The sequence below is a fragment of the Manihot esculenta genome, chromosome 11 (genome assembly GCF_001659605.2).
Source record: "Manihot esculenta cultivar AM560-2 chromosome 11, M.esculenta_v8, whole genome shotgun sequence".
NCBI lineage: Eukaryota > Viridiplantae > Streptophyta > Magnoliopsida > Malpighiales > Euphorbiaceae > Manihot > Manihot esculenta.
The window spans coordinates 15388903-15413991 of record NC_035171.2 but is presented as its reverse complement, the minus strand read 5'-3'; the positions used below and the strand labels follow the sequence as shown (position 1 = coordinate 15413991).

At 33.3% G+C, this 25089-nt stretch overlaps 2 protein-coding genes across 3 annotated transcripts; one reads left to right on the top strand and one right to left on the bottom strand.

The window, feature by feature from the left end:
• The first annotated feature begins 18532 nt into the window (after positions 1 to 18532).
• LOC110607696 (probable ribosome-binding factor A, chloroplastic) lies at positions 18533 to 22535 on the top strand. 2 transcript variants are annotated; one of them, XM_021746842.2, is made up of 5 exons: positions 18533 to 19079; positions 19171 to 19344; positions 20317 to 20524; positions 21136 to 21311; positions 22352 to 22535. In XM_021746842.2, the coding sequence occupies exons 1-3, from the start codon at positions 18543 to 18545 to the stop codon at positions 20461 to 20463; spliced, it is 858 nt and encodes a 285-aa protein (XP_021602534.1). In that variant the 5' UTR covers positions 18533 to 18542; the 3' UTR covers positions 20464 to 20524; positions 21136 to 21311; positions 22352 to 22535. The 2 variants fall into 2 exon arrangements, with proteins under 2 accessions (XP_021602534.1, XP_021602533.1); XM_021746841.2 differs by lacking the exon at positions 21136 to 21311.
• A 781-nt stretch (positions 22536 to 23316) lies between these two features.
• LOC110607697 lies at positions 23317 to 24788 on the bottom strand. The gene is made up of 3 exons (XM_021746843.2): positions 24630 to 24788; positions 24459 to 24524; positions 23317 to 23648 (listed from the first exon to the last, which is right to left on the bottom strand). Exons 1-3 carry the CDS (start codon positions 24675 to 24677, stop codon positions 23601 to 23603), a joined length of 162 nt encoding a protein of 53 aa, XP_021602535.1. The 5' UTR covers positions 24678 to 24788; the 3' UTR covers positions 23317 to 23600.
• Positions 24789 to 25089: the final 301 nt, after the last annotated feature.

Genomic DNA, 25089 nt, shown 5'->3' with positions numbered 1-25089 from the left:
GGCACGCCTAGAGGTCTGATATCAGCCCTACAGGCTCGTAGGTTGCTCAGGAGGGGATGTCAGGGATATCTAGCACATGTGAGAGAGCTAGACAGTCAGGTTAGGGACCCCAGTTCAGTGCCCGTAGTCAGAGAGTTCCCAGATGTGTTTCCAGATGAGCTTCCAGGACTACCACCTGATAGGGAAATAGAGTTCGAGATAGAGTTAGTGCCTGGTACCAGACCGATCTCTATTCCTCCCTACAGGATGGCACCAGCAGAGCTGAAAGAGTTGAAAGAGCAGCTACAGGAGTTGGTAGATAAGGGTTTCATCCGTCCAAGTACCTCACCCTGGGGTGCTCCAGTGTTGTTTGTCAAGAAAAAGGATAGATCCCTTAGACTTTGTATCGACTACAGGCAGTTGAACAAAGTCACTACCAAGAATAAGTATCCTCTACCCAGGATCGATGATCTATTCGACCAGCTAGCAGGAGCAGGTTGTTTTTCTAAGATAGATCTGAGATCGGGCTATCATCAGCTGAGAATCAGGGAAGAGGATGTACCTAAGACAGCTTTCAGGACCAGATATGGGCATTATGAGTTCCTAGTGATGCCGTTCGGGTTGACTAACGCCCCTGCAGCATTCATGGATCTCATGAACCGAGTTTTCAGAGAGTACCTGGATCACTTTGTTATTGTCTTCATAGATGATATCTTGGTGTATTCCAGGAATGCAGAGGAGCATGCCCATCATCTGAGGATAGTCCTGCAGACCTTGAGAGAGCATGGTTTATATGCCAAGTTCTCCAAGTGTGAGTTCTGGCTAAGGAGCATTTCATTCTTGGGGCATGTAGTGTCAGATCAAGGTATAGCAGTGGACCCCAAGAAGATAGCAACTGTAGCCAATTGGCCTAGACCCACCACAGTGACAGAGGTCAAGAGTTTCTTGGGTTTGGCAGGCTACTACAGGAGGTTCGTTCAGGACTTCTCTAAGATAGCGGCTCCTATGACCAGATTAACCAGAAAGAACCAGAGATTCACATGGTCTGACCAATGTGAAGAGAGCTTTGAAGAGTTAAAAAGAAGATTAACTTCAGCACCGGTGTTAGCTCTGCCTACTAGTGATGAAGACTTCACAGTGTTCTGTGATGCGTCCCGAGTGGGATTAGGTTGTGTGTTAATGCAGAATGACAGAGTAATAGCTTATGCTTCTAGACAGCTGAAGAAGCACGAGCTGAACTATCCAACACACGATCTTGAGATGGCAGCTGTTATCTTTGCACTCAAGATGTGGAGGCATTACCTCTATGGGGTAAAATGTGAGATCTTTACAGATCATAAGAGCCTACAGCACATCCTGAGTCAGAGGGAGTTAAATTTGAGGCAGAGACGGTGGGTGGAATTGCTTAGTGATTATGATTGCAAGATCCAGTATCATCCGGGAAAGGCAAATGTTGTAGCCGATGCCTTGAGCCGGAAATCATTAGGCAGTTTATCCCACATTACAGCAGAAAGGAGGCCGGTGGTGAAGGACTTCTACATGTTAGTTGAGGAAGGGCTACAGTTAGAGTTAACTGGTACAGGTGCTTTGATTGCACAGATGAAAGTTACACCCGTGTTTCTGGAGCAGGTGGCTCAGAAACAACATGAGGATCCAGAGATGATCAAGATTGCCAGGACTGTTCAGTCAGGCAAGAGCGAAGAGTTTAGATTCGACAACCAAGGGATTCTCCGTTACGGGTATAGACTATGTGTACCAGACGACATCAGTTTGAAAGGAGACATTATGAGGGAAGCTCATAATGCGAGATATAGCATTCACCCTGGAGCCACCAAGATGTATCAAGATCTGAAGAGAGTGTATTGGTGGCCAGCAATGAAGAGAGAAGTGGCACAGTTTGTGTTAGCCTGCGAGATATGTCAAAGGGTGAAGCTAGAGCATCAGAAGCCGGCTGGAATGCTTAACCCACTGGCGATTCCAGAATGGAAATGGGAGAATATAGCCATGGATTTTGTAGTGGGGTTACCGGCGACGTCCAACAGACTAGACTCCATATGGGTGATTGTGGATAGACTGACTAAATCTGCTCACTTCATTCCTGTCAGGAGTGGCTACTCTGTGGACAAGCTAGCGCAGGTATATGTTGAGGAAGTCGTGAGGTTACATGGGGCTCCTATTTCTATAGTGTCTGACAGAGGACCCCAGTTTACCTCCAGGTTTTGGCGAAGTCTGCAAGAGGCTATGGGCACAAGATTAGACTTCAGCACTGCTTTCCATCCACAGACTGACGGACAGTCAGGGAGGACCATCCAGACCATAGAAGATATGCTTCGAATGTGTGTGCTAGATTTTGGCGGATCTTGGAGGTAGCATCTACCCTTAGTGGAGTTTGCCTACAACAATAGTCATCATGCTAGCATAGGGATGGCCCCATATGAAGCTCTGTATGGGAGGAAGTGCAGGTCACCAGTTTGTTGGGAAGAGGTTGGAGAAAGGTCCCTAGCAGGGCCTGAGTTAGTAGAGATCACGAACAGGGTGGTGCCCATCATCAGAGAGAGACTCAAGACTGCTGTTAGTCGGCAGAAGAGCTATGCAAACGTTCGCAGAAAGCACATAGAGTTTGAGGAGGGGGATCTGGTCTTGTTGAAGGTGTCTCCAATGAAAGGGGTGGTTCGTTTTGGGAGGAAAGGTAAGCTGGCTCCGCGGTACATTGGACCTTTTGAGATTTTGCAGAAGGTCGGAAATGTGTCGTATAAGCTTGATTTGCCTATGTCTATGGAAAGAATCCATCCAGTCTTCCATGTTTCGATGCTAAGGAAGTTTGTGTCAGATCCGAGTAAGGTTCTTAGCGAACCAGATGTGGAGATCCTAGGTGATCTCACGTATGTAGAACAACCAGTGCGGATCATTGACACCCAGATCAGAAAGCTAAGGAACAAGGAGATCCCGATGGTGAAAGTCCTCTGGAACCACCATAACATAGAAGAGTGCACCTGGGAGACACGGGAGTCTATGCTCCAACAGTACCCCCATCTCTTTTGAGGTTAGTGTTAGCTTCTTTTGTTCTTTATGTGCTTTATGTTATGTTTTTACTCTGTTTCGAGTTAGAGAGGAACATTCGAGGACGAATGTTCTTAAGGGGGGGAGAATGTAATACCCGGCTAGACCCCGGTATCGGAATTCCTACGTTCCGGCGGATTTTCCGTTGGAAGTCGGGATTCGAGGATGTCGGAGCTTGCCCTAAGGGTATAAGAAAGGTTTTTAAGATGTTTTTTAAGTGTTTTTATCATGTTTGCATGTTTTGAGTTAAGAAAATTGAGTTATGAAATGAAAAGGCCAAGGGGACAAAAGCCAGGTTCGGCCGCCGAAGGTGAAGTTCGGCCGCCGAAAGTTGCATGGTTTCGCATGCACGTTAGGCCGCCGAAGGAAGAGTCGGTTGGCCACTACAAAAGCCCCTTTGCCCGAGACTTGAGTGTTAAACACTCTGTTTTTGGGTCAAAGGTAGGTTCAAGCTCTCCTTGGTGTGATTTCTCATGTTTTCCTCAAATCTTGCATGTTTTAACTTGATTTGAGCTTTGTTTTAGAGATTTGAGCAAAAGGAAGCAAAGTTGAGCACTTGGAGAGTTTGATTGAGTTTTCTCCTATCTCCAAGCTTGGATCATCAATCCTCTAGTTCTTCAAGAGGTAAGCATGGATCCTCACCTCCCCTTATGTTTAAAGCAAGTTTTAGAAGTTTTGGAGAGGTTTATGGCATGTTTTTGGGGTATAAGCATGAGTTTGAGCATATGATGCTCATATGCGTTTTGTTGTTGTTTTTGGGGCTTGAACTAGTTTTTAGGCCTCTTTATGCATGAGTTATGTTATATGTTGGTTGAGAAGTGTTGGTATGCATGTTCTGGGTGTTTGATAGGAGTTTGGAGGCTGAGAGCATGAGTTGTGCTCGGATTCTGCCTTTCTGGAGAATCCAGGTTCGGCCGCCGAAGCAAGGTTCGGCCGCCAAACCCCTTGTGGAGGCAGTTTCGGCTGCCAAACCTTGCCCCCGAAAGCTAGGCTTTTGGGTAAGAAAGGGGCTTTCGGCCGCCGAAAGAGGGAGTTCGGCCGCCGAAAGTGCATGAGTTTCGTCTCTGGATGAGACTTTCGGCCGCCGAAGGTGCCGCCGAACATGCATGAGTTTCGTCTCTAGAGGGAGGTTTCGGCCGCCGAACCAGCCGCCGAAAGTGCCCAGTCCAGCCTTCTTTTGCCCATTTTTCCATGCATGCCTATGATGTTTTAGAGGGGTTTTGGGGAGATAGTAGGACTCTAACTCTGTGGGCCTCCTTGGTCTCTCGGGTCCGTACCTACACAGGTGGACTCAAATGAGGACCAAACTTACTTAAACATAATTCCTACTATCTCCCCAAAACCCCTCTAAAACATCATAGGCATGCATGGAAAAATGGGCAAAAGAAGGCTGGACTGGGCACTTTCGGCGGCTGGTTCGGCGGCCGAAACCTCCCTCCAGAGACGAAACTCATGCATGTTCGGCGGCACCTTCGGCGGCCGAAAGTCTCATCCAGAGACGAAACTCATGCACTTTCGGCGGCCGAACTCCCTCTTTCGGCGGCCGAAAGCCCCTTTCTTACCCAAAAGCCTAGCTTTCGGGGGCAAGGTTTGGCAGCCGAAACTGCCTCCACAAGGGGTTCGGCGGCCGAACCTTGCTTCGGCGGCCGAACCTGGATTCTCCAGAAAGGCAGAATCCGAGCACAACTCATGCTCTCAGCCTCCAAACTCCTATCAAACACCCAGAACATGCATACCAACACTTCTCAACCAACATATAACATAACTCATGCATAAAGAGGCCTAAAAACTCGTTCAAGCCCAAAAACAACAACAAAACGCATATGAGCATCATATGCTCAAACTCATGCTTATACCCCAAAAACATGCCATAAACCTCTCCAAAACTTCTAAAACTTGCTTTAAACATAAGGGGAGGTGAGGATCCATGCTTACCTCTTGAAGAACTAGAGGATTGATGATCCAAGCTTGGAGATAGGAGAAAACTCAATCAAACTCTCCAAGTGCTCAACTTTGCTTCCTTTTGCTCAAATCTCTAAAACAAAGCTCAAATCAAGTTAAAACATGCAAGATTTGAGGAAAACATGAGAAATCACACCAAGGAGAGCTTGAACCTACCTTTGACCCAAAAACAGAGTGTTTAACACTCAAGTCTCGGGCAAAGGGGCTTTTGTAGTGGCCAACCGACTCTTCCTTCGGCGGCCTAACGTGCATGCGAAACCATGCAACTTTCGGCGGCCGAACCTGGCTTTTGTCCCCTTGGCCTTTTCATTTCATAACTCAATTTTCTTAACTCAAAACATGCAAACATGATAAAAACACTTAAAAAACATCTTAAAAACCTTTCTTATACCCTTAGGGCAAGCTCCGACATCCTCGAATCCCGACTTCCAACGGAAAATCCGCCGGAACGTAGGAATTCCGATACCGGGGTCTAGCCGGGTATTACAGGGACATTAAAGGATAGTCAGTCAGATACTTTCTAATTAAGCTATGAAGCAATCCTCCTCATCTTTCTCCGACTCTGAAATTAAGGATTGCCCAAGTATTCAAATTCATTTATTTTTTTTTAATAATTTTTTATTTAATATGAAAGAATTTCATTCTTTTTAACTTTAAAATTTTTTCTTTTATTGAAATTAAATTTTTATTTTGTTGAAAAATTTTAATATTTTTATTAAAAAATTTTTAACTTTGAAAATTTTCATTCTTTTTAACTTGAAATTAGAATACTTATGTGTAAGTAATAAATTGTGTTTGGTAAAAAATAGTCTGTAACTATGTTTATTATTAAAAATATATTTTCTCAGTCACTTTATATTAAAAAATAATATTTTTTTATTAATTTTTCAATTATATTCCTTTAAAAATATTAAAAAATATTTTTAAAAATTTCATTAAAATAAAATAAAATTAAATAGAATTATAATAATTAATTTATAGTTTGCTATAGTGTAAAAAAAATAGATAATAATTTTAAAATAAAAATTAATAAAATTATAAAATGAAAAGAGTATAAAAAGAGTATTAAACAGAATTCCGGCTTGAAATTTTGAAATTAAATAACTAAAGTAATAAAATAAAATAATTAGTCAAATTAGTTTTCACACTAAATAAGAAGTTTGTTCCTTATCTTATTCTAATTTTTAAGCTTATAAATTTGTAAAATTTTCTAAAAAATTATGTTAACTCATTTTATAAGTTAAAATAATTTTTTTTTTAAGTTGGGTTTGAATGTTATATTTGTAAAGAATGTATTATATAGTTAAAAATTAAATAAATTTAAATAAGAAACAATAAAATTTCTCGTAATAATTTTTAAATGTTGATAGGTGATGTACGAAAAAACAGAATTGTATTGCGATTGATTAAATATGCAAAAAAGAGGATGTGAGGCAGCAGATGTTCTCAACAGTCGCTCCGATATTCAAGTTAATAAGTTAAAAAAAATATGAGCGAAAGGAATTATTTAAAATTTGAATAGTGTAAGAATAACGTATTTTTATTTTTATAACCTTCTCATTCTATACATTAAATAAATGGAAATAAATATAATATTTTTTGATGAAATAAAAATAAATATAATATTTTTTAATAATTCAGCAGTGTGGCTAGATGCTTAATAAAAGATATAGCCAGCCGCAATGACAAATGTAACTGGAGCATACAGGATTGTGCTTACTAACGATACTTTTATGTCAAAACTCATCATATTCAAAGGAAAATGAGTTTTGATGATAAACTAGATATTGAAGTGTCTAAATCCTTCTTTTCTCGAATAAAACCACATTTTTCAATTATTAAATCTTTATCACATCATGATTCTGGTTTTGTGGTGACAATTCACAATTTACCTTAACAATTTTTATACCGTATAATTATTTTATAAAAAAATATTATTTAATTTTAATAATATAAAAAAATATATTAATTGATAGCTCAAATTTAAAAATATATTAAATATTTCTTAAATTTTTTAAAAGCTTACTAATTAGCTATTTTCATGATCTTTTGCTCAAGAAGAGGAGATAGAAAATTTTTCATTTTAAAACTATTTTTTTTCTTTATTAAGCAAATAATAAAAAAAAATTTAAGAGATTTTAGATTTTCTATTAAAGTTTAATAGCTAAAATTATTAAAATGACTAAATAATAAATTTTTAAAATTTTAGAAATATTTTAATATATTTTTAAAATTAATAGATTAACCAATGAATTTTATTATAATAAAATAATTTTGTCTTGTTTTATTATTGAAATTTTATGATTAAAATATGTAGGGAGACTAATTTTTTTATACCAGCTAATTTATAAATATGTGCAGTATTTGGTTCAAACCAAAAAAATTAATCGAACCGAATTAATTTAAAAATTCAGTTCGATTTTTTATTTATTTTGATTCAGTTCAATTTTTAATTTTAAAAATTTTAATTAATTTGGTTTGGTTTAATTTTAGTTAGAAAAAAAATAAAAAAAAAAGAATCAAACCGATTAGTAATATAAGTATATTATTTTTAATAATATAGAGAGATTAGATATAATTTAAAATATTTTAATTAAATTTTAAAATACTAAAAATAAGAGTAGAAAATAGAAAATTTACTAAAAAGTTTAACTGATCAAATCATCGGTTTAATTCAAATCGATTTCTGCTTAAAATCAATTTAATTTAATTTTCATAAATATTAAAATTTTAATTTTTAATTATTTAATTGAGTTCGATTTTAAATTGAATCGATCGAATATATACTCTTAACTACCGCTCAAGAAATGAAACTTTTTGCTAAATGCCATCGTATAATTGCTTAATGTTTATATACATTAGGAGTGAGAATGACAAGTAGAATTAAGATAAGATTCTGAAATTGTAATCTTTAATTAGTACCTAAATCAACGGTGATGAACATGCAATTGTTTGCTCTAAACATGATTTGATTTATTGTCTGAAACTGACTTGCATATATATTAAATCCTACTTCAATCTTCAAGTTGTATTGATTTGTTTGTTTCCTCTCAAAACCCAAACACATTACACTTATAATTCAAGATTGTTACCTTTCAAAATGGGATTTTAAGCAACATTTTGAGTTGGCATTTTCTTTTCAGACACTTGTTGACATGAAGCATCACACCAATCATTCAAATCCCATCACTCCTTTCCCAATAAATATGTTACATCTTTAGGTTTTAACTCATTAATATTAAAATTATTTATTCTATTATTTTAAAAATATTTTCTATATTTTTTAATATTCAGCAAATATAGTTAATAAAAAAATATTTTTATGATAAAAAAGTTATTTTAAAAAAATAAATTTTTTAAAATTATAAAAATTAAATAATAAAATATATAAGACTAAAATTAACGAAATATTAACTAATAAATTTTTTAAAATGTTAAAAATATTTTAATATATTTTTTTAAATTAAAAAGTAATTTATTAAATTTTTTCATGTCAGTAATAATTTTCCTTTATTTTCAAGAGATGAGATTACGTGAATTTTTTTTAATTAATATTTTGAGACTAAATTTTAAATATAACATATCTTTAAAATATGGAAAAGAGAGTCTTATCTTTTCAATAAATTTATTGAGCAGAAATTTAAATTAATCAATTTTATACTGAAAAAGATTTTAGAAAAAAAATAAAAAGTAAAGATTATTATTATTATTATTATTATTATTATTATTATTATTATTATTATTATTATTATTATTATCTTTCATCATGTTGTTAAGACATATATCATACATTGTCAGAAGAAATATTAAAGTGAGTTAAAAAAAAAAGGGGACAAATCAAAAGGGAAATCTTTGAGCAGATGTGGAAACGGGTAATAAGACAGTCAAAGAAATAGTGTAATGTTAGTGACAAACAGACACAACAAATATATAAGACAGTCTGAGAACTGAAGGAACTAAAACTGATGAACATATCAGATAAAAGATACAGTCTTGAGGTTCAGAGCATCTAATTAATTTTATTATTAGGATTCAGAATTTTATATAAATAGGCAGCTTCAAAATGATGAAATAAATTAAATAATAAATATATGCAGCTGTTTGCAGAAGAAAGAGCCTTTAAAAAAAAAGAAAAAAAAAAAAAAAAAACTCATCTAACATGTGTGGTGGTAGTTTGGAAAGAGACGACTGTCAATTATATTTTCATGTTTTACATTAAAGTAGCCACTCATTTGCTTCCTAATTTTTTTTAATTATTAAAATTATTGTTGGTTGATATATAAGTAGAAATATTAAGTTTCCTTTTGTGGTTCCTCTGTGACTCGATACTCTCGTTTTTACCTCTTTCTAAACCTAACTTCTTCTTTGAAACGGCTCATCCCGTCAAAGGTCAGGATAGCCAAAATTAATGATCGTCTTGTATTGAAACTGCCGAGAACTCGGCAATCCTCGAACAGTTAATGCATTGAAAGATTTGGTTACTAGTTACAAGTCAGACATTTTATTTTTAATGAAAATAAAAGCTCTTAGTTCTCGTATGGAATTTTTTCATAATTTTTTACATTTTGATAGTTGCTTCTCAGTCAATAGACAAGAATTGGGAGGAGGCATTTCGTTAATGTGGAAGAATCATGTATCTGTTTCTGTGATTGGCTTTTCTTCAAATTTTATTGATTCGGTTGTTTCGCAAGGTAATGTCCAATAGAGGTTTACTGGTTATTATGAGTTTCAGAAATCGCAACGACGACGTCAGTCTTGGAACCTTATTTGAGCTTTATCTCGTAGAAGCTCTCTTCCGTGACTTTATTCGGGAGACTTCAATGATTTATGCTTGAGAGATTTGAAAGAAGGAGGAGCAACTTTGTCAAATTATCTCATGCAGGTGTTTAGATAGGCATTTGAGGACAGTAATCTTATTCAAATACCCATTGTTGGCTCTTTCTTCACATGGGAGAAGGACAGGTAGTCGAATAATCTGGTTAGAGAGAAGCTTGATAGAGCCCTTGCTACTGAGGACTGGGCTCGTAAAATCACTAATGTTGTCTGCTCGGTTGTTCATGTTCCTAGATCGGATCACAAATCATTGGTGATTAATACAACTCCTAAGGATAATAGGGGAGATAGAAGGAGATTTCGATTTGATAATGCATGGTTATGTGATGAGGGTCTAGCTGAGGTTGTTAAAGGAGCTTGGGTTAATTCTATACCACGCAATCTTTTGATGAAACGTGATGATTTAGTTTCTGCTCTTTTGTTGTGGGGTGGGATTAGAAATAGAGAATTTTGGCAAAAGAAAAAGACTATACAGAGATTATTAGATAATGAGTCAAGTACTGTTTCTCACGCCTCTTTAAAGGAAGATTGGAATCGTCTTTTTGAGCAGGAAGAAGCTAGACTTAAACAGCAGGCAAAGTGCTTTTGGCTTAAAAATAGGGACCGAAATACAAAATTTTTTTCATGCACAAATTAATGGTAGACGAAGAATGAACTGTATTACTAAATTAAAGGAGTCGTCGGGTACCTGGATTGAGGATGAGCAGGAAATTAAAAATCATGTTCTGCATTATTTTCAATCTATTTTTTATGGCAATTATGTGGATTGTGAACGGATTTTTGAGTTGGTGTCGCCCTTGATTAGTGATGCCGATGATGCTGATCTTTGTGCTCCCTTTTCGAATGAGAAATTTAGAACTGCTCTTTTTCAGATGCATTCAGACAAGGCACCTAGGCCGGATAGGTTAAATCTTGCATTTTACCAGAGATTTTGGCACTTGATTGGCAATGATGTTTTCGATGGTTGTCACTTATGGTTTCAACAAGGTACTTTTTCTTTTTTTCTTACTGAAACATTGATTGTTTTGATCTCTAAAGTGGATAGCCCTGAAACTGTTAAAGACTTTCGTCCAATTGCGTTATTAGTGTTATATAAGATTGTGGCTAAAGTTTTGGCGAACATATTTAAAAGGGTCCTTCCTATGATTATTTCTGAGAATCAGTCTGCCTTTATCCCTCATCGGTTGATTACCAATAATGTTATGGTTGCGTTTGAAATGATACACAATATGAAAATTAATAAGGGCATAAATGAAGGTAATTGTGCACTTAAAATTGATATTTCTAAGGCTTATGATCCTATTTCTCCGTATCTTTATTTGGTGTGTGCGGAAGGCTTATCGTTACTACTTAAAGATGCTGAATCTAGGGGCTGGTTGCAGGGCTGTAGGGTAGGTGCTAGATGCCTAAAGATCTCACATTTATTTTTTACAGATGATTCTCTGCTATTTTTTAATGCTAGAATGAAGGAAGCAGATAGTATTAAATCTATTCTTAATACCTATGCAGCTGCTTCTGGTTAAGTGGTGAACTTCAACAAATCTGGCATTTTCTTCAGTCCCAATGTGGTCTCCTCTGTAAGGTCTAATATCAGTAATATCCTGGATGTTCATTCACAATTGAGTCATAGTGTCTATCTGGGGTTACCTTCTCTTATTGGGAGGAACAAAAAAGTGATTTTTGGTTTTCTGAAAGAAAGAATGTGGAAGAGGATTAATTCATGGAGCAGCAGATTTCTATCTAGAGCAGGCATGGAGGTTCTTATAAAATCTGTGTTGCAGGCTATACCTGCATATTGCATGAATATTTTTTTGATTCCCATTACCATTTTGAATGAATTGCATAGAATGGTCAATGACTTTTGGTGGGGGGTAAAAGAGAAGGGTGGAGGGGTATTAATTGGCTAGCGTGGGAGAAGATGTGTAGTAGAAAGAAGGAGGGGGGGGTATGGGGTTTCGGGATTTTAGGAGTTTTAATTTGTCTTTATTTGGCAAACAACTGTTGAGGTTGCAAACAACTGTTGAGGTTCTTAACAAATCCTAATACTATTTGTTATAGAGCGTTTAAAGCAAAATACTTCCCAAATTGTGATTTATTTTCCGCCAATGTAAGTAATGGTGCTAGTTTTGTTTGGAAAAGTGTGATGGCATCAAGGAAGTTAATTCAAAGGGATACAAGGTGGAGGGTGGGTAATGGAGAGAAGATTTTAGTGGCTTCAGCTCTCTGGATTCCTAAGGAGGATACTTTTTTTGCGAATGATGGCCCCGATTTTATTGAACCACATTTGCGTGTTTGTGATCTTTTTGAAGGTAATGGGAGGGTTTGGAACATTGCTCTTTTAATGGAGCTTTTTTTTTTCAAGAGATATCAGGGCTATTATTAGTATTCCTATTAGTATTACCAATAAGAAAGATTCATTCTTGTGGCACTTTGATAAAAGAGGTGTGTATACGGTGACGTCCGCATACTTTGTGTGTATGGACTTGCTAGGAAGATCATCTTTTAATATGGGGGTGAGTTGTGGACTAGTTTGTGGAATGTTTCGCTCCCTCCAAAAGTGAAGGATTTCTGTTGGAGAGCTTGTAGAAATATATTGTCTACGAAATAACTTAAGGCAAAAGGGTGTGGATGTGGATGCTAGATGTCCTTGGTGTAGCCTAATGATAATTTTTTTAATTTTTTACTGCAGATTTTTTAAGTCCCAAGACAAGTTTCGAAAAATTTTTGTAATGGTCTGTGCATGGAGATTATGGTTAGCAAAAAACTCATTATTATGGAACCAGGTGTAAAATTCAGCAGCTCACCTTGTGGAAGACATCATGCATCATATCTTGGATTGGAAGGCTACTCAATGTGCTGGTGCTTTGCATGGAAATACCACTGCTACTTTATATCAGGCAAGAACTTGTTTTATTTCTCCAACCCTGCTCGTGATCCTGAAGCTATTCCTCTCCAAATTCGTGCGTCATCTTCAAGCTTGGACAATTTCAGCTGGTTTTGTCAAGTTGATGGGATTTTGTTTCAAACTCAAGATTTTATTGACTACGGTTTTGTTATGGAAAACTCTGAGAGTATATTTCAACATGGAGTTTCTGGTTTTTCGGAAGGTAATGGTACGCCAGTAATTGTTGAAACTTTAGCTTTCCGTTACTATTTGCTCTTTCCGTCACTATTTGCTCTTTACGACATAATTTTTGTCTTTTAATGGCTGTATTCTTATAAACTATTTGCAGGTAGTTCAAACTCTTCAGTGTACACATTTAAACATTTTTTAACTGGATTTGATTTTAAATGATTATAAATCTTTGTTTTAGTTTATAGATTTAGACATTTCTGAACTTGATTTGATTTTGAATGATTGTAAATTTTTGTTAGATTCTACAACTGATATTTTTGTTAAATGAGTTCGTTGTCATGCCACTCTAATTACTCATATTTTGATAAGAAAATCTATTAGGCATGATTATCTATCTGTTTGGGATGATATCCCTCTTTATTTGATAAAATTTTATTAATACAAACAGTAGTTTTTTTTTTAAATAGAAATATTAAATTATTTTTTATCTAAATTAAATTAAATTAAATTTATCTAATATTTTGTAAAGTGCCTCCAAAACAATGAATTAAAATTCATTGATTATTCTATTAATTATTTTAGCGGTATATATATATTTTATCAGATTATAATTTAAATTTTAAAGTTTTTATTATATTACCCGATCTGAAAATACATATATTATTTCTCTTACTGAATAAGTACAAGTTGTATTATTATGGAATCATATTAATAACATAAGACATTTTTAATATTTCTCTTAAGAGAAATTTATCAAATCACTTTTATAATACTTCACAGCCAAATCTTATTTTTGCACCTAAAAAATTTATCAAATCACTTAGATCAAATTTATTCCATTTTTTTCTAAAAAATATTAAATAATATTTTTCAATATTTAATAATAAAATATTAAATTATAGTTAATATTAAAACTTCTATTATTATACATAAAAATAATAGAATTTTTATTTTTGTAATGAACATTAATTATTTTTACTTTTATGTTTCTTATATTAATTATAAATTAGAATTTTAATGTTAAATATGGAATTAATATTTTATAATTAAATTAAAAAAATAAAAATATATTATTTTAATTTTTTTTAACAAAAAAAAGTGAATATGATCTAAATCAAAAGATGTAGATAAATCAATAGAACTTGCCGCCATCATCATCTATAACAGTTTAGAGAAGCACCTATTTGATTCCTAAGAACTTAAAAGCCATAGGCATACAAAAGATCAAGCATAATAAGCTCTAAATTAGAGGAATCTAGAAATACTAAGAATTGAGGAAGATTCAAAAAGAAAAGTAACACCATGGAGAAATAAACGATTTAAAGAGGACATGACATAACTCTGACTTTCTAGATAGTTTATAAGAATCTTAAGGAACTCATAAATCACGAGTGTCATTACTATTTCCAAATAACGAGTCATTCTTTATTTAGGGGGATAAATTTTTTATTCACTTTAACTCTATAGACTATTTATATGTCATCACTTTCAAGATCATTAGTTGATAACATTCAAAAATTCGAACCAATAAATGTAAAACAATTAAAAAAGGCAAGAAAATGAAGCAAAACCCACATATATCACATGCAAGAACTTTCGTATATAAATAAAGTTTAGATTTATGAATAAAAAAAATAAAATATAAATATACACAATCTCTTCTCGACAAGGTAGAAGAAGGAGAGCTCTCCTTATTAGAAAAGGCAGAAAGAAGTTGCATTCCATCTAGCTTTTTGCTTTTTTAAGTTAAAAAAAAAAAATTTCTTAAATTTGTTCTTGAAAAAATTTTTTTCTATATGAAAAGACGAACCTACCGCACTTTTAAGTTGCGGTCAAATAGAGTAATTAAAACAAAAAAAATTAAATATATTGCAGTAACGTACGAGTGCGACTCTACTGCATTCAATCAATTCAAAATATAAATTCAATTTTTATTTAATTAATTATTATATTTTATTAATTTAATTATATATTAAATTTATAAAATATAATTATAAAAATTATATTAATATTAATTAATTTTTATTTAATTAATTATTATATTATATTTTATTAATTTAATTAATTATATATTAAATTTATAAAATATAATTATAAAAATTATATTAATATTAATATTAATTAATTTAAATTATTTGTAATATAATATTATATTTATCATATTTATCATTTTATTTTATTAATTTATATAATTTAATTAATGCTAAGAATATATATAAATGTATTAATATAATTTATTTTACAAATGTATTAATTAATGCTAAGGATATGTAGAATTTATTTTATTAATTATTTTTATCAATGTAAAAAAATATAAAAAATTAAATAAAAAATATATATAAATACTTAGAAATAGTGGAATGTAGTAAAAATAAGTTAATATATATACAAATGATAAAATTAAAAAATAATATTAAGGATGATCAAATTTCCTCCCGTACTATATGGTCGTCTCCTCCTTTTCCGAGAATGTCGAGTTTTAAATGATTAGCGATTATCATTTATATCTCCTTTCAGTTAAGATTATAGAAAGATTAAAAATCAATATTTATAGGATATTTTGTGGGAAATATGAGAAAGTAAAAAAACTTATGAGAAAAAATATGAAATAAAATAAATTTTAATTTTTTATAATTTTTATAATTATAAATATTTATATTAAATATTTATAAATTAATTATAATAAAAATAATAAAATAAAATAATAAATATGAAAATATAATATTTTATCGTAAATAAATTAAAATAATTAATATTTATAATAATATTAATATAATTTTTATAACTATATTTATATAAATTTAATATATAATTAATTAAATTATATAAATTAATAAATATAATATTAAATTACAAATAATTTAAATTAAATAATATTAATATTAATATAATTTTTATAATTATATTTTATAAATTTAATATATAATTAAATAAATTAAATAAATAAAATATAATATTTAATTAAATTTATAATTTAAATTAATTGAGTAGGGTAGATCCGAAATTATGCATTACCGCATTTTTGAGCTTTAAAAGCATGGTGATGTTTTTGAATTTTTTTAAATTATTTTATTTTACTCGCTTTTTAATTATTTGAAATTTTTTTTTATGGGAGAAATTTTTTATTTTTGAATCACTAATGAAACTTGATCCTAAAAAAGAAGAGGAAGAAAAAGAGTGTTTTCTTGAGAGCCAGCTTACTTCTAAAACACTTGGTCAAAGAGTGTTTTAAAGCCAACTTGTCAATCCTCCAAATCATATTTATGAAATTTCATAGCAGCCTTGGCATGAAGCATTATTTTCTTTTAAATAGATTACTAAAAACAATTACAATTATTTAAAATAACTCTTTTTAATATTATATTATATATATATATATATATATATATATTTTAATTATATGTTTGTTTAACAAGGCAAAAACTATTGTATAGTCTACTGAGCTAAGAATATAGTCATAAATAACAAATAAAAGTAAACCATCTAAACTCAGTACCAAAAAAACCCAACAAAGCACCCATTCATCAGCCCAATTCAAGACCATTTGCAACTCACCAGCACCACTCCACTGCTAAAGCAGGAGAAGAAGAAGTGTTTAATTAGTTTAAAAAATAAATTAAATTTATTTAATTTTTGAAAAAAATACATAGATTTAATTAAATTTATATCTATATTTTTTTAATGGTAAATAAATTTAATATAAAATTTTAAATAATTAAACTCTTATATTTTTTTCAATAATCAAATAAATTTTTATATAATATAATATTATTTTTAATAATAAAATATTTAATATAAAATTTTAACTAATTAAACTCTTATATTTTTTTTCAATAATCAAATAAATTTTTATATAATATAATATTATTTTTAATAATAAAATATTATTTTTTAAATTTTAACACATCTCAATCCAGCATCGAACCTGCAAAACACTAAACCTAGACTAAGCCTACCACGGCCAGAGAACGAAATGAGGCTAGCAGCCCTTTCCGCCCAAAAAAAATTCAAACAAATGAATCATTTGCACCTCCGACTCCGAGTTGTATCTCTATCTTCGTGCGAGAAGGGCTCACTTTTTCCTTCAGAAGAAACGCAAATAAAAATCCGAGTCAAAAGTCGTTCAAAATCTCGATAGTAGTCCATAGGCCCTATGCTTTTTTCTATGTACGATCTCCATCTCTCACATGGCTTTGTCTCTTACTAATTATCGTTTCAATTTCTGATTTCTCACATTATTAAAATTATTTAACGACTTTTTATTTATTTATTTTCCTGTGGGAAAAATCAATATTCTTTTTTCACAGCAATCTGAGGTGGTTTCAATTGGTTGCCAAACTCTTTTATCAACTTGAAGAAAAGTGAGCCAAATTGTGGGACTAAAATTCTAAAATGACAAGAGAGAGAGAGACAAGAGAGAGAACGATTGTTGGCGTGGGCATCGGGTTGCTTTGCTTTTTGGGCAGGGTGTGCCTAATGTTGTCAGCTTTGTATAGTCTTTTTTTATTATTTGCTGGTGTGTGATTTTTGGTTTCTGTTGCAGCTGAATTTGAAAAGGTGGTCTTGATTTTATTTCGATCTCGCTTGCGAGACGGTGACTTTTCGGCGCCGGAACTGAGTTTAGTTCTTTGGACTGCTCCATGACTATAAGGACTGAAATCGTCATGGACCGGTGTTTTTTCTATCTTGTGGCTGTCGGCGGTGGTCGTCCTTGCATGCCGCGCAATAGTGGTCCTCTGTGTTCAGGGTTCATCTGGATTTTTGCAAATGATCCTTTGTTTTGTATTTTGCTTTAGTTTCCTTTCTTTTGCATGCCAAGGGTTTCGATTGTTATCTAAATCTGGTTGCATCGATGGGTTGGTGTCGTTGTCTTCTTTGAGAGTGTGTATTGCTTGCCGTTGGTGAAGCAGTCGGTTGCTGGTGCATTGGCACCATCCATCTATTTTGCTTTTGTTGTTTGTAACCTGTTCCTAGCCCATTGAGCCTTGTTTAAAATGCAGCTTATTTGCATTGGTAAAAAAAAATTGTGTAACTTATTAAATTTCATCACTGGTTGAAAAAAAAAATTAATGTAATAAATACTCACATATTAATGTAAAATTTATTTTAAAGCATAATTGAGGGAAAAAAATGTTGATATAAGGCAGTTAATTAATTAAATTTATTAATAACTTAAACAATACAAATTAAAAAATAAAAATTTTGAATAACAATCAGGATAATTCAATTGAATTTCTTTATTTTTAAGATATAGAATATAGAAAGTAACATATTAAGTTTGAGTATGTCTGACCATATATTTTAAAATAATAAAAAAAAAATATTAATTCTTATCGTTTAATCAGTTAATAGTATTTGCCATATATATATTATATATAAAAAAGTCTAAAATGGTTAGACCGGCTCAATTTGGCTCGATTTTGAGTTTGCCAACCTAAGATGAGAGGTAAGGATGAGGAGTGGAAGGGTGTAAAAATAATTGGTGGTGAAGGGAAAAACTATTCTGCATTTTACTTATCTTAAACGCAGCGTTTTGCGCAATTGCTTAGCCACTTCAGCGTCATTCCTTATTAGACAAAAGCAAGGAAACAAAATTGGGAATTTAAGAATTTATTAGGGTTTCATACAAATTATGTCAGAGGCCCATGGGCTTGAAAGGCAACTGATCCAGCTCAATATTCCTCTTCCCAAAATGCCCTTAGATATAGTGTCTTCACTTCTGGATATTCTGGAAAATGATCCAAAATCCACAAGAAGCACAAGCACTTGCAGGCAGTACCAGAGAAGCCAAGAGCTACGATTCTTTATAGCAATGCTCCACGTTCACCTTCATCTTCGCCTTCTCCATCCACACCAGCCTATACTCATTTCCCGGCGACTTTCACCTCCAATCGCCACCAGCCACTCCAACCTATTCCCCATTTCCAACCCAGCGTCAATAGCCTCTGTTCACTTTCGATCGAAACCCTTAATTAATTCCATAACATGTATGGCCAGACCCAGAAGAGTCAAAATGGTGGCCAAGCAGATTCAAAGGGAGCTTTCCGATATGCTTCTAACAGATAAGGTGCTACAGTACGCCGTTCTGCCGGAGTCTGCTTTGGGTGCCGATAGATATCTGTCTTCTCTTACCACCATCAGCGACGTTGAAGTCTCCGCTGATTTGCAGGTACCCAATTGTTGAATTAGTTAATATTCTTGATTATTCGTGAAGGTGAGTGATGTTTTGTGGAGTAAGTGGGTGGTCCGTGTGTTTGCAGGTGGTTAAAGTGTATGTATCTGTATTTGGAGATGACAGAGGAAAGGAAGTTGCGATTGCTGGGTTGAAATCGAAAGCCAAGTATGTTAGGAGTGAGTTAGGAAGGCGTATGAAGTTGAGGCTCACTCCTGAGATACGTTTTATAGAAGATGAATCTCTGGAGAGAGGAAGCAGGGTAAGCTCTTTATTATGCCTCTATATGCATCTCTGCATTGGGGAAAAAAATGTTTTGTCTTTGCTAGTGGAAAAGTTAAAAACCAAGTCTATGGTTTTTAGTGAAGCCATGAAAATTAGGTACTAACGTTGCCATGATAAAGGTGGAACATTGCTATGCATTGTAGAATGTCTCTTGAAAGATGAGACGTATGGAGTCGACTCTTGTATGCTCATCACATTTTTATTGACGTAGCTAGGGAGGCTTCTCAGGAAAGTATCATATGTTGATGTATTTTACTGCGTATGTTTTTTATGGTTTCGTTTGCTCAATTTCCTTGAGGATGCTGGAAGTGATGACTGATTGTTGGGATTTTGCAGCTTTTATTTCATGATATCTATCTTTTGACATGGTCTTTTTGGATAACCTGTTAAAGTGGTCTTTTAATGCATTATAAATCTATCATATGCCCCTTTCCATGAAATTTCGTTTTGACATTTGCCTATATCAACTTTAAGGATCTGTTACAGATGATTTGGTGAGAAATAAAGATTTTGGTATTTGTCCCTCAATTTTGGATATTTTATGATTGTGTCCACTTCTTGCTTATTTTGGTCTGTCCTTGAGTCCTTGTGCACTATTATTTCTCCTTTTCCTCATATAGCATTCAGTTGGTTCTAGTTAGAGCTTTTTTTGTTCAACTGGGCGGATGCTAAGTTGTTATGTTGTGTATGTTATTCACCTACTTAATCAATTTATAGGTTGCATATGCTTTATTTTTTGTCAAAGAATCTCTTTGAAGATTGGCCAATCTTACCAAGACTCATTAAATATGTTGGTTTGAATTTTTCTTCTGTAATGATAATGAAATATGTTTTTTCATTTATGTATTTGTTCTTGCATGATTCTTGCAACATGTTAAATAATTCTATCTTCTGCGAATCAATCATTGGGTTTTTAGCTGATATTGATACATTCAATTTAACCTTTCAGGTGATAGCAATATTAGACAGAATTAAAGCTGAGAAGGAGAATGGCTTTGATGAAGATGATGATCTCTCTGAATCATCTGATTCACCTCAAGAGGATAGAGATTGGGAGGGTGATGACCCTGACGAGGACATTATATATGTAAAGTAGACCCATCAGCAATTGCCTGGCTTCCAGCTGTTTGATTTTTAGGCATGGTTGTAAATATCAGGTTAGTTTTCCTTATCACTTGACCCTCTTCTTTGGATGGAGGATGCTTTTATCTGGTTTTGTTATTAGTTGGTTTGCAGTTTACACGTGTAATTATATTACTATCAGCAATACAAAAATCTGCATTGCTAATAATAGCTTGGTTTACTAATTCTGCAAAATATAAAACTTTTATTTAAGGAATTCTTATTTTAACTTAAAGAGGAGCTGAACATGCAAAACGTAATTAGAATTAATGTTGTTTTATGAGTTTGAGAGTTCATTTGTAGGTTTTATGACCTTGAGTTAAAAATATGTGCACAATTTGAAAATTTACAAACATGGCAGCCAATAAAAGTGGTGTCAAATTCATGCTTGTAAGCTATGTTACTTGGACTCGGATATAGGTGTCAAAAATGGGTGTGTATCCCTATGTTTGACTTGTCAACTTTTTAAATATAAAATATGGAGATATGGATATAAGTTTAGACAAAAGTGCCTGGATACCTTATGTTATATGAAATAAACTAAAATAAAAAAATATAAAATTATATGGTAATAATTATAGTCTAAATAGATTATCAAATACATCGTCTAAAATAGAATCAAATAACTATTTTTTTCTAAATACAGGCTAAAGATCATCTTAAGTGAAAGAACGCTGGACTAACTATGTATCAATATGTCATTCAAGTACTGCACAAATATGTGCGCGGCACATATTTCATTCATGTTATATCCTACGAAGTGTTGTGTTGACACGGGTATGGCATGGTAAAATGAAGAGTTGGACTATCAGTGCTTTTAAGGTAACATCAATTCAGTTTTACATGGTTAATTCATAAAATTCCCCTGATTCTACTAATTTGAGTTTTAAGTTTCACCTCTCCGAGCAAGCAAACCTTTGCTGCTTGTTCAGTATGGAATATCTTTTTTCCTTCCTAGTTCTTAGTTCTAAATGTTTACTTAAGCAAACCAAGTCGTACTTTTAGTTTTTATTTACTTTAGGCGTATTCAATTTGGCACCAAATTTTCTTCATTCTTAAAGTTAAAGTTTTAAATGTTAAATTATTTACTTAAGCATTGTTAAATTATATTCGGAAATATTATGGCAAAAAATTATATTTGGAAATATTGCTAATTTCCTATAATAATATTAGTCTTTACATTTTATGTTTTCGTGTACATTATTCTTGGACGTACATTATTCTCTTGATGATGTACCTCAAGGTTGATGAGACTGTAGAATAGTCATCGTTAATACTGTTGTTGCTTTATTAATAAATTTTCCAGAAATGAACTTTAAAAAAATGTGAAGTAGTCAAATTGGTATGTGACTATAGTTATTCGCACATTGATGACTTTGATCATAGAGACGTTACTTCGATGATCAAATCACTCGATGCATTGCTGAAAAGCTTTTTTATGTTCTTTTAACAGTTTTACTTGTAAAGCTACATACTTGGCAGCTGTTCTATTTAGTTCATAAAACCTTGTGGTCATATGATTTGGGTTTACTCCTTTGTGGATCTCCGACTCCATTTTGATATATATGTATACATATATATATATATATATATATATATATATATATATATATATATATATAAACGTTTGATGACCTTGATCGGAAAGCCTATCAGTAGGTGTACTCTCTGTGATGATTCAAAGCAAAATGCTGTTGTAGTGCATATTTCTAACCTAAGCTTCTGGCCATAGATTCATTGAATAGTATATCACACATTTCATGTTTTTATTTTGGAACTATTCTCGGGCATGTAGTGTCTCAACTTGCTCGCTTTGGATGCTTTAACTGTTGTTTATAAAGCCTTTACTTGATCTGATGCAGGGGAGAGACATAAGCATATTTTTAAATATGGCTGAAGCAAATCTGCCCCCTGGTGCTCATCTAACTAAATCAGAGATTTGAACTATCTCGTACTGTATAAACTTGGCCATGATTTTTCATGTCTTACTGGTCTCCTATGTATTTTATTCATGTCGTATATATGACGTTCTCGATTTTAATGCGAGCATCGGACGTGGAACAGTATTGAAAATCGCTTACATCTCGAATGCTAACGTGCTAGGCTCAACAGAAAGTACATCAAGTCACGTGTCTAGCTTCACCTAATTCTCATGCTTCTAGTGGCAAATCCTCAACTGACATACGAGCAGCAGAAAATCTCAAATTAAGAACACTATTTCAATAATTTAAAATACCCGGGATTGGATTTCAATGTGGAGTTCACAAGGACTTCAACCCTATATCACTTCAACATCTTTAGAATATGATTCTCCAACTGGCCAAATTAAAACTACTGATGGTCTCAATAGCTAGCTTTTGAACCGCATCTTTCCCAAGTCCATAACATGAGAAGATACAGCAAACCATCTTTTTTTGCCCCTTTGATGGAATTCCCTTTTAAAGGAACCAATTAGGTGCACGAGTGTAGGTTCCTCCCAAAGGTAGTATTGTTCTTCTATGTAATACAAGCACTATGCAATCTGCTAAAGGCAAAGGATTCTAAAGAGTGTATTCACCATCACAAGCCAAGCATTCAACTAATTCAACATCACACTTGAATGTTCGCTATAATTGCATACAACTCACATGAGAACCATCGCACGAAGAAGAAAGAAAGAAGAAATAGAACGAGTCAACTGCGTGTTAACAAGGGCATTGAAAATCAAAGAACCAGAGGAAGCAAGTATTCCTCCAAAAGTTTGGGGTTCAAACGTTCATCACAGACAATAGGATTAATGCATGGATCAACTTCCGCACAAACCAAACACAACTAAAACATTACTGCATTATTTCAATCGGGGAAAGTCGGATATTTATTATTTCAATCAAGGAAATCTTCCAACATTTAAGTGTCAGTTAAGCAATGCCAGGGCAGGCTACGTAAACTATTCTCAAAAGACTAGGTTACAAACCTCCACCAAAAAGCCTTGAAAAGATAATAACCAGTGCACGTGGCCTACAAAAGCTTTACATCAAATTGATAATTGGGTACAGTTCCATTCCATGCAATTGCATTATTAATATATGCCAGCAAAACTCAGATTTTCTAACTTCCAATAACCCATCTTTCTCAGTGATGAGCCTTTGCTTCGGCTTTCTTGTGAGACTTTGCTTTTGCCTATATTTGAAAAAGAAGGCATCAAGTAAGCATTTATATGTATTCTCTATCATCAGTGATAAGAACGAGTGTGTGTGAGAGAGAGTTTCAATTATGTCCTCTATTAGAAGTAAGTACCATAAGCAAATGTGAGTATGTCATATGGAATCCAATTTAACTTAAAAATGTTTTAATAACAAATAAAATAGAGCAAGAAGAAGAAAATAAGTTAAACAGAACAAGAACCAAAAGAAAAAAGGCAGCGGCAACTTCTGAAGTGAAACTAAACAAGCACAAAAAAAAAAACAACTCTCAAACAAAAAAACAGATTCATCTTATCAAGAAAGTTTCTCCATCTGATCTATTCTCATTATCCAGCCGTGATTTGGCATTGCCCATTGGACATTTAGCTTTGTCGTTCGTAGGTTCAGGCAATCTTCAAATCTTTGAAGTCCCACAAACAAATATCCAGTTAAGCACCGAAAATAACTTAGCAATTTAATCTACAAGCAATCAAGAAACTTCATTTAATCATTTACACCCAACTTCTCAAAGATGAGTTTTTGAGTTTCTTAATAGATCAAAATTTGCCAAGCAGAAAAACAACTCAGCAGATGAACTACAAACAACAACCAATCAAATGGATAAGTCCAAGATGACAGACCGGACAATATCCTCCATTCAAAACCTAAAGACCAATCGAAATGGAAGGAAAATGCACAAACCCATCAAAGGACGAAAAGAAAGTGCAAATGCATTATAAAGCAATGGGATTACAATCAAACAAACAAAAAATCAATAAACCAAAAAAAAAAAAAATCAAGTACGTACCCTGAGATATTTGAGCTTCAGGTTCCCATACACAAGACCGACAGAGAAAGCGGACACACGAGCCACCTAAAATGACAGCAACAGAAGATTGAAATCAACAATAATGACTTGCAAAATTATTTCCCTTTTCCTGTAATTTCTAGGGAAGCAAACAGAGGATGGGAAAATAACCAGGGCGAAGGTGCTGGTGCCGGAGTAGAGTCCAGGCGGCGGCGTCATTTCTTGAGGCAGGATGCAAAGAAGAGTAAAGGAGAAGAAGAGGGTTGCAAACAATGAGAGTCTCTCCTATTCTAAGCCCTAGATTTTGAGACGATTCACTACCTGTATAATGAAATGTTAAATATTAAAATGGCTCTACTTCACTACACTCCTGTCTACTGCAATTACAGTATAACTCTCTTAGTCTTGGGACATAACTAGGGATGGCAAGGGATCGGATATTTTCGGGTACCCAATCCGATCGAATCCTAATAGAATGAATTTGGGTAGTTATAATCGGGTTTGGGACGGGTTCGGATTTTAAAAATAATACCCGTTGCGGGTTCGGATCGGATTCAGATTTTATATGTAGGTACCTACTACTCGAATCCATTTATATAAATAATTAATTTAATATAAAAAATATATTTTA